The 15,988-nt window shown below is 35.4% G+C and overlaps 1 protein-coding gene across 6 annotated transcripts in view; it reads right to left on the bottom strand.

Moving 5' to 3' along the window:
• Nucleotides 1-15,988, bottom strand: part of GRIA4 (glutamate ionotropic receptor AMPA type subunit 4) — a 465,778-nt gene that overhangs the window by 96,813 nt on the left and 352,977 nt on the right. For all 6 annotated transcript variants that reach the window (XM_020996163.2, XM_020996162.2, XM_020996164.2 and 3 more), the window contains 2 exons: nucleotides 13,755-13,808; nucleotides 4,513-4,671 (listed from right to left, as the gene is read on the bottom strand). In XM_020996163.2, the coding sequence (XP_020851822.1) occupies nucleotides 4,513-4,671; nucleotides 13,755-13,808 (213 nt within the window). The remainder of the gene's footprint in view (nucleotides 1-4,512; nucleotides 4,672-13,754; nucleotides 13,809-15,988) is intronic.

Here is a 15,988-nt window from a genome sequence, read left to right as displayed (position 1 = left end):
CAGTCCTGTATTGATAGTGGCAAGAGAATTGAAGCCTTCATCCTTGTGGCAGCCATGATGAGGGTTATTATATGGTCTAGTGGTTAGAGTTTCTGAAATTTAGTTTAAGCACAAGCATTGAGATTTCCCACTCTGGACATTCCTCTTTAGAAACCCTAAAATGGAGGGGTTTAGAATCTAGTCACCTATCAGAGAAGGAAATACTTGATCTTGGATCCTAATCTTCTAGAAAGATGAAGGGGATTTCCTGGGCAAAATACACTTTACGTTTTTCTTCTCTTGCAATTCCCAAGTTTTAGAGTCCTAGATTCTGACTTTCTATCAAGAGAAGGTCAGTTTCTGGTCAGAGCTAGGTTCCTTGGAGAGATAAGAGGATCATGTATCTGACTCCTAAAGTTGGAAGTGTGGCAAGGGACTTAAAGTTGTGATTCAGAGGAGAAAGGGTGCTGACTTTTTATTCTCTTATAACTGTGAATTATTTGGATGATATGGCTCTGTTTGGAAGGCAGTTACCTATTGAGCAACTCCAAGTGTTTCCCTTCAAAGGGGAATCTAGATCCTCAGAATAGTACCATAAGTATGGATCACCATTTGAGTCTTAGTGGTGTGAAAATGGGACTCATTTGAATGTTAGAATATCACCTGCTTAGCCACCCCCAACTTAACTTCATAACTTTGATTTCATTTCTGTTTCAAAGAGGAATTCAAACCACTGGATGCCAACATGAGTGTGTAGCACTTTAGGACCATGGCAAAAATAGGACTTCTGGAGAAATCACAAGATTACAAAATCATGGATTTAGAGCTGTAATGGACCTTGGAGGCAATCCAACCCCCTCATTTTAGAGATAAAGCTCCTGAAGCTCAGAGAGGTCAGAATTTATTCAGGGTTGGAGACCTACTAGGTATCAGAGGCAGGACTTGAACCAGGTCTTTCTAACTCCAAGTCTAAACTCTACCACTATGGCTTGCAAGTAGAAATTGTTTAATTAGTTGTACTTATATCTCTAACACAGCACAGTGTCTGGCACATATTAGGCACTTAATAGATTCTTGTTGATAAATTGATTGAAGATTATGTCAATATGGATCAGGCTTTGGCAAGTTCAGTTTCTACAATGATGGAAAGGCTTTGCATTTGTCCTGTCAACAAACAGTGTCTATTTCCCAACTGCTAACCTAGCTAAGATTGAGAGTCACAACCTCAAAAGGTTGGCTACTTGGTGATGAATTTGTTGACAGAAACTAAGAAAAAATAATACAGAACAGCCTTACATTCCATGTGCTTCATTTAGGCTTCAGAAGTGGCAGAAAAGGGGACAGAGAGTTCTGGGAATCACACAATTTTTAGATTCTTTACAAACATTAACTTAGTTGTTAATGCACTAAATGTGAAATCCTTGTTCAATAATGAAGCACATACTTCTTGAGGAATGATTCACTTGAATCTTGTCATTCTTGCTTTAAATGAAACAGAAGACAAAAAAAAGTTGCAGCTACAGGAGACATGACTTATTTAGAGGCAAACAAAAGATTATGGGCTTTTCTCAGAGAAGCAAACAGAAAATTGGGTTTTGTCATGCAAACAAAGTCAAAGAAACATCATTTAATGAGAGTCATCTCATATTTCAGTGCTCATTGTAAACATTTTCAAAGAGAACAATCCATGAAATAATTGTAGTTTATATGCCAACATTTGTTGCAATGGGTGAAGAAGTAGTTAAGTTCTACAAAACCTTGATAAGCTTTGTGCAGCAGCAGGATCACAGCCAATGAGGTTTAACAGAGGAATGATTACTGTTCATTGAAATACAAAGAACTTGATAAGATCTTCCAACTTAAATCAACATATATTGAATCAAAACACTAAAAAAAAAGGTGGGGGAAGATAGGGAAGGGACTATAACTATAGGCCAGTAAATTTGACATTGATTTCTGAAAATATTAGTACACATTATTAAAGGGAAGGTTATTGAATACCTATAAGAGGAGGCTGTGATCACATAGAGATAATATGCCTTATTGAGAACAGGTCATCCTCTCCATCCCCCAACAAAAAATGAAAAGCTCAGAGCAATTCTTGCTAGACTGACTTCACTTATTATTATTATTTTTTTTACAATTTGACAATGTTCTTAGTTATATATTAGAAAGGATTTGTAAATAGAATTTAACTAGATTTTAGCAAAGCATTGACAAAGTCTCTCAAATTATTTTTGTGGACAAGTTGGAGAGATGTGGGTTATTATCTAAAGATATGGACTTAGAATTAAATGAATCATCAAACCCAATGAGTAGTCATTACGGAGAATTATATTGAAATTACTTTTCTTCTTTTTGAAAAGGAGATTATGATGATGACAATGATGATGACAGCAATGACGGTAATAGCTTATGTTCATGGTTACAAAATGTTTTCATACAACTATTCTCTTTTTTAAAATAAATCAATGTTTTGAAAACTAACCTCAAACATAAATATAATTAACATTAGTAGCTATTTAATTACTAATTTTGATACATAGAGTACCATTTTTTTTTTAGTCACTCCATGTTAATTATCATCTGGTTTGCTTGTCTATTCATTCTTATTCACTTTTCCTTATACAAACATACTCAGTGGATGCTCCATTCTTTGGTTTTTAAAGTTATATTATTTTGAAAGGACTTTATCAGATATTTTTGTATTCCTCATACTTTTTGGTCTTTAATTGCATTTCATTATATGGTTTCATTGATATATCATAATTTATTTAATTATCTCTCTCTATTTGGGGGCATGTAGGTTGCTTTCAGTTTTTTGCAATTTAATACAATATTTTTATAAAAAATTTTGAATATCTAGAGCTTTTTTGTCCTTTTTTCTAAAGTAATCTCACCATCAGCAGCAGTACTGAGTCAAAATTATGATTTTTTTTTGCAATTTTACTGTGTATTATCAGATCGCTCCCAATTTCCCACAGATTTGCAATTCAACCAGCCTTGAATGAAGGGCCCTATTTTTCCACAAGCTCATCAACACTGAATTTCATTGATTTTAATAATTTTTTTTTTGCCATTTTGGAGGGTTTGAGGTGATTATCAATTGCTTATGGGTTATTTTGATTCTGTAAAATTTTTTCTGCATTTGTTTATTGACTCTTATGGACCCTTGTGTGTGTGTGTTTACATAAAATTTATCCTGTGTCAGAAAAATATATTGTTACTTTTAGTGCTTATAGTATCTGGGGATGGGGTAGGAAAGAGAAGATTCTTACTTACATATTCAGAGACCTAGTTATGACGTATATTTGGAAATATTCCCAGACTAAATTTCTGGGTGGTTGAATAATGAGTCAGAGTGAAATTTGCTGTCTGTCCCTGAGATTGGAACTGATCTACATAATCACAGAGTTTGGGGACCCTGGGCCTAGGTGCTACACTTCAGCAGAGTAAAAACTTCCTTCCTTGTAACTTTTTCCCCATTGGTACAAGATTTGCCCTCTCGACTTACAGATAACAAGCCAGATAACTATTTCACAAGGCCACACTTCTAATATTTGAAGACAACTGTTGTGTCTTCCCAGGTTATCTCTTTTCTAGAGAATCTTAATTGTTCCATAATATTTTTCATAAAAGAATTAATGCTAATGATTGGCAATTCTTCAACCCACTGGATACAAACTAGTATCAAATCTGAGTGATATGTCTTGAAAATAAAGGGCCCAAATTGTTCCTGTGAATTAGATACTTAAACTGAGGCATGATAGATTCTTTGTATATCTTATGTTTCTATTGACTTCTCAATTTTCTGTTACTTGTAAATAAATTGCACAATGAGAGGATGATTTTTTTGAGAAGAGGAAATTCATTGAAGATTTTTAGTACTGAAATTATTTAACTGAAAACAACTTGAAGAGCACAAATCATACCCAACTATGTAACTTAGATCAGTAAAAAGAAGTATTTATTTTCATAGCAAATAATTTTGATGATAAACTATTGAGTATTAAAGTGATTCAAGCCAAGAGGAATGAGGTGCCCAGGGATAATCACAGCTCAGAAACCATCGGTTAAGTCCATAGCAAAGAACTTAATTTTTCTTTGGGATAATAATACCTATGTCACATCCATCATAGAGCTGTTGTATGGATCAAATGCAATAATACATGTAAAGTGTTTTGTAAGCCTTAAAAAACTCTATAAAATAAGCAATTTTGATTATTGACACTATTATCTACTCTCATTTTATAGATAAGGAAAGTGATGCCTAGAGAGGTGAAATGACAGAACCAGTATGAGAACTCGGGTCTCTTGACCTTCAGGAAGCCTGAGTCAAATTTCTGATAGAAATTAAATTTAGCAGTCAGAGTACTATATAGTGCTGTTTAGGTAGCAAAATATCATTTATCTTCAGTGCATGAAGTTACCAGAAAAACAAAGGATATTTGAAGTGTTACGAGTACAATTGTATTCAGTTATCTTTGTCATAAACAGAAAGTTTTTAACAGTATAAACACTGAAAGTTCATACCTTAGGAGGTGTTTCTGATCCTGGGTACTCTCTTTGATCTAGTTTTTTCCAGCGCTGCATGAGCTTGGTCACCATAGGTGTATTAAAATCCACTAACTGGAATCCTGTCACATTGGCTCCTCCATGCATAAACCTCTCCAGAGAAATATCCTTGAATCCCTAAAAAAATACATTTGACAAAGTTCTAAGTTTCATGTCTGTTAGCTTTAAAATAAATTAGCATTCAGTGTTGATATCTAAGAAGATGTTTAATGCAAGCAGTGGTGAAAATAAGGATGAAAAATCTAATCCAACTCATCCTAAGGAAATTGTCATATAGATTCAAATGCAAGATTATAAAGATTCTGAATTCAATTCACTTCATCTCAAACTATTTGCTAAGTGCTTTTTAAGTGGCAAAGGCTACTGAGAATGGAATAGGAGAATGTGACATTGTCTACTCTCTGAAGAGCTTACTTTCTTATTAGAAGAGACAATAAAAGAAAAAGGAAAGCAGGATAAATAGGATTTTGTCTAGAATGCTAAAATTTAAAGAGCTACCTACTGATAGCACTTTGTGGTTCTCCACAGGTGAAAACAATTGAACTTAGCACCTGGCTAGCACAAATAATTAGTTAATATAAAAAGCTAGTAGAAGAATTGTGTCCTCTTTCTGACAAGCACAATTCAGGTACCTCGCCTGGCTGTACCCTCCTTCCATTTTCCTTTCAAGGATGCTCTAGTGAGTCAGTAAGTTAACAAATGTATTAAATCTTTGCTGTGTGGTGGGCTCTACGTTAAGTGCTGGGGATACAAAGAAAGTAAACAAGCAAACAACAATAATAAACAATCCCTGTTCTCAAGGAGGTCATATTTTTAATGGGAAGAGAATAAGTAAATAACTAGGTTTGTACACCATATATATAGAGAAGGTCATCTGAAAAGGAAGGCATTAGCAGTTGAGTGAAAAGCTTCCTATAAAAGGTGGAATTTGAGCTAAATCTTGAAGGAAGCCAAACATGGTGAGGCAGAGATGAGGAGCCAGAGTATTTCAGGCACAGAGGACAGCCAATGCAACAGCTCTAAGGAATTGGAATACCATGTTAGAGAAAATGTAAGAAGGCCAATGTAGCTGGATTGAAGTGTGCATGTCGGGGGAGGTAAGTGTAAGAAGACTGGAGATTTCATGGAGGTTATGAAGAGCTTTAAATGGCACATAGAGGACATTTATGTCTGATTCCGAACTCAAAAGGAGGTTACTGGAGTTCCCTGAGCAAGGGACTGATATTGTTGGACCTCCGTAGTAGCAACCTCTAGGTACTAGAGACTGGTGTGGGCAGGCCCAGAAAGGTATTGAAAGGAATAGAGAGGTGTGCCTCCCTCTCAAATGATTTTTCCTTGAGGACATATGTTATGCCACCTATCTTGGGATCAAAAATTGCTAGTTATAGTTCTGGATAAACATATGTAAAAATAAGAGAAGAGTACAAGGGGCACTATAATTGTCAAAGAATACACTGGAGACAACTGCAGTAGAAGGTTAGAAAATATGGATCTCAATATGCTTACATTTGTCTAGAGGCAGGATGGGGTAGAACAAGAGAAAATTAAGACAGATTTTCTAGCAATTCCCTTATTTTTAACCCTTAAAACTAAAATAGCTCTCCATTACACAATGGCATATAGCTTTATATCTTTTTTGAAATGCAGCATCCTATAGTCAAGACTTTCTATTTTAATGCTCTTCAGCTCATCCCTAGAGAACAATTCAAGTCAGCCCTGATGCCTATTTTGAGTCTTTCCCCCTCACTCAGGTTCTTAATATCATAAAGATATTAAGCACGTTATAAAAATAGTCCACTTATAAGGGCCATGCTTTTATTTGTAGCAGTCTGTTTCTAATAAGGAGATATCAGATTAAAATTGTTCCACCTAGCTTGTTCTCAAAAACAAAGGAAATTAAGAAAAAAAAAAACAAAAAATTTAGTCCAATTTCCACAAGTTCAAAGACACTATTTTCCTATTCCTCCAGCTTTTTGAAAAGGACAGAGGAATTTATCTCCTCAACCTCTCAAACTTCAGATTTTCCTGTATCTTATTGACTTGCATTACATTTTTTCCCCTGTAACTGTTCTCTGGGCAGATGGCACATGTATCTTCCACAGCTATGAACAATGGATTTTTTTTTTGTTAAGAAAAAACACATTCAGATACATCTAAGAGTTGTCATGTCTTACTCAATCTATAACTTGAGGTCAGTTGATTCCTTGTTAAGAAATAATTATTCCTTCTTCCCATTTGCCTCTTCCCTAGACACTAGATTCTTTGGTGGCTTTCTTTCTTCATTCTTCCCTTTCCAAAGACTGACATTTGCAAACCTCCTTTTTCTGACTTACTATGTCTGGTTTCCACAACCCTGGTTTATTAGCATGTACAAGAAGTCTGACTGAGATTTACTTATGCTTATCAGAATCCCAGATCTCTGTAAAAGTAGAGCTTAAGCTTTGGTAGTCAGAATTTTGGCTGTTGAAGCATATCACAGAATCTTATCTCCCTCTCCAGTTAATTAAGGAACTTCTCACATTCTCTAAAGGAGAAAAGAAATATAAACACTTCCATACACTGGCCACAATGGCAAAGTGGCAAATGGTTTGCAGAGTGCAAATGGACCACTTCAGAATCTGAAAGGACCCAATCCTGTCATTTCAGTCTCTTGTTACCTGCCCTTAACATTCTACAATTTGATGAACAGTGTTGGGGTGTGTGTGTGTGTGTGTGTGTGTGTGTGTGTGTGTGTGTGTGTGTGTGTGTGTGTGTGTGGACTGGATTGATCAGGGTTCCTAGTCAACTCCCTTCTACAGTAGTATTGATTACTGTTCCCTGAACAAGAAGTATAAAGTGTTTGTATGTGTGTCTGAGGCTGGGGAGGGGGAGAATGGCATTTATTCATAGAAGGCAGATGGCAAGGGCCTAGGGTAGATGGGTGGATGGGATATGAAACATGGTCTGCTGTGGGGCAAGCCTGATAAAGTGAGTTAAGTGAGTGTTTACTCACTCATTTTACTCATCAATCAAGAAAGCTCAGTCTGAGGGCAGAGTTCCAAAAATGAGTGGATTAACTCCTTCAGGAAGTGGGGAAGAAGAATGTTGTCTGGAGGTCTCATCTGTAAGGTCTTATTTCTAAGTGGGGAAAAAAGGGGAAGTAGCAATGTAATGGCAAAATGCTGAGAGTGGATGACTGGGTGGGATGTGATTGAAAATTTATAAATACAAAAGCTGTTAATATCTGGCCAAGACTAAATGGCCAAAGCTTCGGAGCTTTGAAAGGCTTTTGATTCAAATGTCATCTATTATAGTTTGGCCCCATATAGTAGCTGTTGGACCTCCAGGTCCAGAGCTTTATCCAATGCACCACCTGCCTGCCCTCTAAGAGCTCATACATAAGGACAATTTATTGAGAGAAAATCTTTAAAGAGATGATAAGGGCACAAAAACATATTCTAGGGTATAGAAAGAGTAGGGGCTTGTATAACTGCGACTACCTAAACAATCACCTCCCCTAAAATCTAAAGGAGACAGCCTAAGATGCAGAGTCCAAGATCTCCAAGAACAGATTTCCTTATATCCTGAGCTTGTATGGAATATCTAATTTTGGAGTTAAGAAGGCCTGACCCTTACTAGTTAGTTGTGTGATCCTAAGCAAATCACTTCATATCTCTAGGCACCAATTTTGTCATCTGTAAAATGGGTATAATAATAATAATAATAATAATAATAATCTCTATCTCATTGGATTGTTATAAAGCTTGAATTATATAATTTATGTTAAATACTTTGCAAAATTTAAAGTTATAAATATATCATTTTTGAAATTTTCTTTTGTATTGTTATGAATTTGATAAACATTTATGTTAGTTATTATTATGTGAAAGGGCAGTATCTTCTGCCTATTTTGGGAAAGAGACTACACTATGAATTATAGGACCCCTAAGATCCTGATAACTATAGTGCTGTCTACATAATCTGATTCAGACATTTGTTGTTGTTTAATTGTACCTGACTTTTTGTGACCCCATTTGGGGTTTTCCTGGCAAAGATACTTGAGTTGTTTGCCATTTCTTTATTCAGCTCATTTTACAGATGAGGAAACTGAAGCAAATAGGTTAAGTGGTTTGTCCAGGGTCACACAGCTGGTAAGAGTCTGAGGCTAGATTTAAACTCAGGTCTTCCTGACTCCAAGCCTGGCATTCTATCCATTGTCCTACCTTGCTGCTCTGATTCATGTATTATCTCTCTTGTATTTCCCTAATCCGGGTTCATGTGTTAGGTAAATCTTAAATAAAAGGAGAACTGATACAGATAACCTAGAGAAGTCAGGATAGGATTGATGGAGAAGGGTAGTTTTATTTATGTTTTTGTCCCCTTAACATCTCTTTGAAGGGTTTTCTCTCAGTAAAGCACCCTTAGGTATGAGCTATTAGAGGGCAGCTAGATGGTGGATAGAGCTCTGGACCTGGAGTCAGGAAGACCTGAGTTCAAATCTGGCCTCAGACCATTACTAGCTGTGTTTGGCTTTAATTTTTTTTTCCAAGCATCACAAAGAACTTCACATGTATCATTTCACTATTCCTCATAATATAACAAGTAAGTTAGGTGGTTAAAAAAAAACCCCAAAACAACAGATATTGTTATTCCCATTTTGTAGATGAGTTAACTGAATATGGAGATGCTATTACTGAGAAAGTAAGTGACCAAGTTAAAATCTAATCTAGATCTCTTATTTATTTATTTGGTCTAGGCAATGGGGTTAAATGACTTGCCAAGGGTCACACAGCTAGTAAGTGTTATGTGTCTGAGGCCACATTTGAACTCAGGTCTTCCTGACTCCAGGGCTGGTGCTCTACCCACTGTACAACCTAGCTGACCCCTAACTTAGATCTCTTGAGTCTTACTTCAGTGATTGTACTATCTTTTAACTTGGAAATACTGATAGTGAGGACATGGTTGCCCAAAGAGAATTCCATCTTACAGAATAAAATGGAGAAATTACCTAATATTTACAGAAAACAATTTTATGTATGATCCTAGCTTATTCCTAACTTGTGCTTGTTTTTGTTTTGTTTATTTTTTTTAATGAGGCAATTGGGGTTAAGTGACTTGCCTAGAGTCACACAGCTAATGAGCATTATACATCTGAGGCCAGATTTGAGATTCAGGTCCTCCTGACTCGAGGGCCAGTGCTCCAACCACTGTGCCATCTAGCTGCCCCTAGCTTATGCTTGTTTTACGAGAGGCCAGGAAACTCTTACACATTTTATGGTTAGGGAAATGATTGGTAGTGTTTATTGCTGTAGAGTGATAAAATGCCTTTGAAAAGTTGGAAATTTGGTCTCTTACTCCAGCCTCTGTAAAATTTTACTCCTTAATTCTTAGCAACATACTAACAAATAGGAAAAGTGATGAAATAAATAATACTTTTGTTTTTTGTATGTCTGTTTGTGAGAATTCCATGGGTTACAAAGATGCCAAAAAACTTAGATATAGAAAAACAAAGTATTATATCTCCCATGATAGGGGCAGCTAGGTGGCTCAGTGGATAGAGCTGTGTCTGGAGTCAAGAAGATCTGAGTTGAAATCTGGCCTCAGACATTTACTAGCTGTGTGACAAGTGTGTGGGCAAGTCACTAATCCCTGTTTGCTTCAGTTTCCTCATCTGTGAAATGAGCTGCACAAGGAAATGGCAAACCATTCCAGTATCTCTGTCAAGAAAATCCCAAATGGAGTCACAAAGAGTAGGACATGACTGAAATGAATAAACAACAAACACAAATTTCTTCTGTTACTTAGGTTAGATGTTAGTTTGCAAGTAGAAGAATTAAGAAATCTAGTTTTCTAGGAGCTAGACAATGGGAACCTGTATACTGCATTGGAATCAAGAAAATAACAAAAGGAAAAAAAAATGGAGGCCCAAAGCATGTTCAGTGCAGGAAGAAGTCCTGCACTGAAATTATGGGTAGACATTGATGAGTCATGGTGGATAGGCAAGCATAGAAGAGTTGCTTTCTAGATCATTGGAGGACTTACCCAAGTCTATGACATCACAGATCCATGGGTTGTACAGTTCTTGCTTCACATAAGTGGACCACTTATGTGAAGCAATTTTTATATAATGTGAATTTGCTTGTGGACATGGGGAAGGAAGGGAGGGAGGGAGGGAGGAAGGAAGGTAAGCAGGAAGGGGGTCAGGCGACTATGGAGGAAGGGGACCAGTATATGGTTCGAGGACAGGTGGAGGCTGTAGACAGAGAAGCAAGAGCAGGAGGAGAAAAACATGCAGGGCTGGGGCCAAGTTGGACAAGACAGGAAAGGAAGGGTGACACATAGGAGCTGGGACAGACGAGTGGTGTCCCCTTGCAGACTGATGAAAGACAGATATGGGCAGGTTGGTGGAGTAGGGCAAAGGTCTATTCTGTCTCAGCTAGAGGTCTCAAACCAAGTCCTTAATCTGGGCCAGCTAGGACAGTGGTAGTGGTCTCTCGCATTTGTCCTTCTCTCACTTGGAGGGTTTTCATTTTTAGGGTTTTTGTTTGTTGGTGGGAGTGGGTCAGAAGGTGAAAAACACCCAGCTGAGGGGCAGGAGTAGAAAGAGTACAATAAAATACTGTACAGTAAAGTTAGCATAGGGTTTTTTTTAGAATGTGGATTTTTTCGTAATTCTTTATGTAAAGATGAATTTGTATAATGCAAATTTATATAAGGTGAGAACTATCTATCTAAATTTTTTTGGAAATGAGAGGTACTTGGAACTGAGAATTTACCTAGCTCTTTATATTAGCTTATTTGACTCTTAGGACAGCTCTGTGAAGTAGGTACTAAAGGCACCATTATCCCTATTTTAAATGTAGTACTGTGTTTTAGCAATAATTAGCTCAACATCTACTTGTACTGGCTACTTGTCCTCTCAGGGTTCTAGAGCACTCTGAGGAGTTATTTGTTGTTCTGTTGTTTTTTAGTATTAAAGCTTATGGTTATCTCCTAGTGTACTCTTCCTCATGATTATCATTTGATGTCAATTAGCCAGCTAGACTTAATTAGCTTTTAGAAAGGAGTATTTGCTAAAGTGGTATAATAATTACAGTTTTGGTTCAACACCCTTCCCCACCCCTCTAGTCTAAAACATGTTCTCCCAAAGGTACATAGATAGTCCAGGGAAGAGGGCGATCAAGTTTAGAGAACACAGCTCTTAGTTTCTGGAAGACATTTTCTCCTCTTTGTGGGTTACTTAAGAAGTTCCCCTGAACCATGGTGCAGCTTTTCTGCTGGGATTCTTATGGACTCTTCACTCTTTCTTTCTTCAATATGTCTAGTTTTTCCTCACATATCATTCAGACCTTGTTGCCAGTCATAGCAGATCGCAAAATACTGCTAGGTTGCTAATGAAAGTATTCCAGTGCTCTGAAGTTTACAAGGTCACCCCCTGGCCAAATAGTGTGGAGGAAGAGGCCAAAGTATTCTCCTCATGCCCAAGTAATTTCTTTTCAAAGGCTTCAGTGGAAGGCATCTATCACTGAGCTGCAGATATTTAAATGCTCACATCTAAACTAGCTTGCTGTTTGAAACAATCCTCAAAGGGTTTGACTAATTCTCCTCAATCTATTGGAATATATTACCTGTGAAAAGGGCAACTAAGTGCCTCAGTGGATAGAGCTTAGGACCTGCAATTGACAAGACCTGAGTTCAAATCTGAACTCAGACACTTACTAGTTGTGTGACCCTGGGCAGGTCACTTAACCTTGTTTTCCTCAGTCTCCTCATCTGTAAAATGAGCTGGAGAAGGAAATAGAAAACCATTCCAGTCTCTCTGCTAAGAAAACCCCAAATAGGGTCACAAAAAGTTGGACATGACTGACGTGACTGAACAGCAGCAAAACCTGTATAAAGACACTGTGATTCATCAAATGGCTTTCAAAGACTTCTAAATTGATCAAGAGTCTTTTCAGATCCAGTCCAACACCTTTGCCTGATTGATTCAATAAAGATGTTCTCACCCAGTTAAGGTATTACAGATGTAGCATCTTATTGATTATTTTATTAGTTATCATTCGTATATCATTGGTATATAGTTATCTTAGTAGAATGGAGAGATTGTTTTATTTATTTGAGTGATTTGCCTACCCTTATATACAGATCAAACTAAGGCTTAATGAGGAGGAATTACTTGCCCATAGTCACACAGTCAGAGGTGTGATTTGTACTAAGCTTTTCCTGACTCCTATTCCAGTATTCCATCCACTGTACAATTCTGCCTCTGTCTCTAATATCATTATTAACCTTACATAGTTGATCAAATTATCTGTTTCATGTCTATACGCAAAGGTTCACCATCCCTTTGGGGGATTAATTAATCAACAGGTATTTATTAAACATCTATTATATACTAGAAATCAAGCTGAAACAAATATAAAGAATGAAACAATATCTACTCTCAAGACACTTCTGACCGAGTATCTGGGGAGGGAGAAGTAACAAAGAGAAGGTAAGACCAGATCTGTTTAGCTTAAACTAATTTAGAAAATTTAACTATACGTCATTTTAAATGTAAATCTGTTATCTGTTGTATGCTACATTTTCTTATGATGGAAATTTAACGAGAAAAAAATTTCAAAATCTTCTAAGTATATTGCAAATAACTTTAGACAGACAATGGGAGATTTCAGAATAAGTAATATCTTTACTTATTTACACATTGAGCAAATACTTATATGTTTTAATTGAACATTATGCAATTTCTTACAAATTTTGTTTTCAGTAGTCCTACATAAAGTTCTCCCTTCAAGGGTAATGGGGCCTGAAACTATAAAATGTTGTTTTCCCCTTTATCCTACATTTTCAGGACTATTTTGGATTCCTAACATACCCTTAAAATTTCATAAATCATAATTGAAAGCCATGAGCTACTATTTAGAAAGAAGGCCATTAGTTATTTTGACAACTGATATCCTTAATGAAATGAATACTATGATCATTATTCTTAAATTTCATCATGACACATTTCAAGCAAATATATGCACACATTTTTTCCCTATTCAAAACATTATTACTGTTACAACAACATTCCTAATAAAATACCAATTATTCCTTATGCATAAGAATTTCTACATAAAAAATATTTTCTTAAGCAATATTTTCAGGCATGGCTAAAACAATTTTTTAAAAAAAATCTGATTTGTCAACTTTTGCAAAAAGTAGTAGAGAGTACTTACCAGGTTTGCAATGATATAATGGTATCCTTTAACATGTTTTCCAACACTGACAATCTGTGAAAATATAAGGATTTAAGAGAAAACTAACTTTTCTTATATTTACTGAGTATCTTATGGAATATTAAGCTTATTAACATAATGCTACATGTATCTGATAATGCCACATTATTAGCATAATGCTGTTACCATTATGCTAATGAACTTTATTATACTACCTTAGCATAATGCTAATAATAGTACATTGTTAAGAATAATGTATTTCTCTTTCCCCTAAATAATTCTGTGGACATAGAATTTGTATGTCATATAAATGCAAAATGCTAAAATGCACATAACTAGAACAGATTCTTTGATTTGAAATCACTTTAAAAATTGAAGATAATTCTATTATAAGGTACTAAATTAGCAAAAACAAAACTTGTATAGTATAGACAATGGATACAATTTTATGAACAATAGACAAATACATATTTTTACTTTAGAAATATGTGAAAAAAAATATCCATCACTAGCAGGAAAAAAAAAATTGAAGTGTTAAACAAAAACAGAGCCCTGACATTGGAGTCAGAAAAGACTTGGTTCCAATCTTTTCTCAGACATTTACTAGCTGCATGATCCATGGCAAATTAGTTAATCTTTGCCTCAGTTTACCCAAATGAGGATAGTAGCATCATTTTGTGTAAATTAAAATAATTTATAAAAAGTGCATATTCATTAGGAAATCTCCAACAATGCAAGACAAAGTACTTTCATGAATATTTTAGATATTATTCCTGAGTTTCTAACGTGTTATTTCTAGATAACTACTTCTAACTACAGACCAGGAGGCTTTTTCCCATCTGTACATGCTAATAGGAGTGTTTTGTTATAAAGCCAACAAGAGTGGGAGAATAGCACTTGAGGGGCTTTTCACTCTCCATATCCACTATCCTTAGAATTACTTCTAGATACTACTGGGGACTTCAGAAATGCTTCCGGATATTAAAAACTGAAATGCTTAAAATGAGAAAAGTAAAGAAATCTTAGAGATAATTTTACTATCTTGGTTGTGAAAAATAGAAAACAAACATATGTGAGGGATTTTAGTAATTTGGTTTATAATCAATACATTGGATAGAAGCATTATACATTACTGTTTTCTGTAAAGTTGATCATTTCTTCAGTGAAAATTTTAATATTTGGTTAATAATATGCTGATTGCAATAGCACTGCCTTTTTTCTAAGCCATTATAAGATAATGAATGATTCTTATTTGTTTTGTGGATAAAATACAGATTGTTTAATATTTACAATATTTTATTATACTATAATTTTCTGATAATTATTAATTCATGCTTAAAATTAAAATTTTTTTATTAGCCAGGAAACTAAGACCATGGCAAATTATAGAGAGTTCAAGATAAATAGTTTTTTTTTGTGTATAGTATTTCATTTTTTCCAATTACATGTAAAGATAGTTTTCAACATTCATTTTTAGATTTTGAGTTTCAAATTTTTCTCCCTTCCTCCAGAAGATGGCAAGTAATCTGATATAGTTTATAGATTATACATGTACAATCACGTTAAACATATTTCTACATTAATCATGTTGTGAAAGAAGAAACATAACAAAAGGGAAAAACCATGAAAAACAAAAAAAGTGAAAATAGTATGCTTCAATGGTATTCAGGCTCCATAGTTCTTTCTCTATAGAGCATTTTCCATCATTAGTCTTTTGGAATTGTCTTGAGTCATTGTATTGCTGAGAAGAGCTAAAGTCTGTCATTGCTACAACATCACACGATGTTGCTATTACTGTGTACAATGTTCTTCTGGTTCTGCTCACTTCACTAAGCATCAGCTCATGTAAGTCCAGGTTTTCAAGATAAATTTTTAATGATTTATGAAATACCTCATACCTTGCAATTATGTTGCTAATCAGTGAAATCTCATAAAGTGGTGGTAAACATGAAGAAGGGAGAGGAAAAACTGGATGATCTTTAAATCAGATAACCAGAATCTCATTAAATCATAGTATCTAAGAATTGGAAGCGACATCAGGACACATATAGTCTAACTCATACCCAACAATTAGACATCCATCCTCTGCTTGTATACTTCCAGTGAAGAGTTCATGATACCTCAAGGTAGCTTTTTCTTCTTTTGTATAGTTCTAATTATTAGAAAACTTGCCCTTATGTCAAATTTGTATCTTTCTCTTCATAATTTTTTACCCCCTGATCTTAGTTTTCTAG

Source organism: Phascolarctos cinereus, unplaced genomic scaffold, assembly GCF_003287225.1.
Source record: "Phascolarctos cinereus isolate Bilbo 61053 unplaced genomic scaffold, phaCin_HiC Scaffold_726;HRSCAF=1367, whole genome shotgun sequence".
NCBI classification, from domain to species: domain Eukaryota; kingdom Metazoa; phylum Chordata; class Mammalia; order Diprotodontia; family Phascolarctidae; genus Phascolarctos; species Phascolarctos cinereus.
The sequence above is the reverse complement of the archived record's forward strand: the minus strand, read 5'-3'. Positions and strand labels throughout refer to the sequence as shown.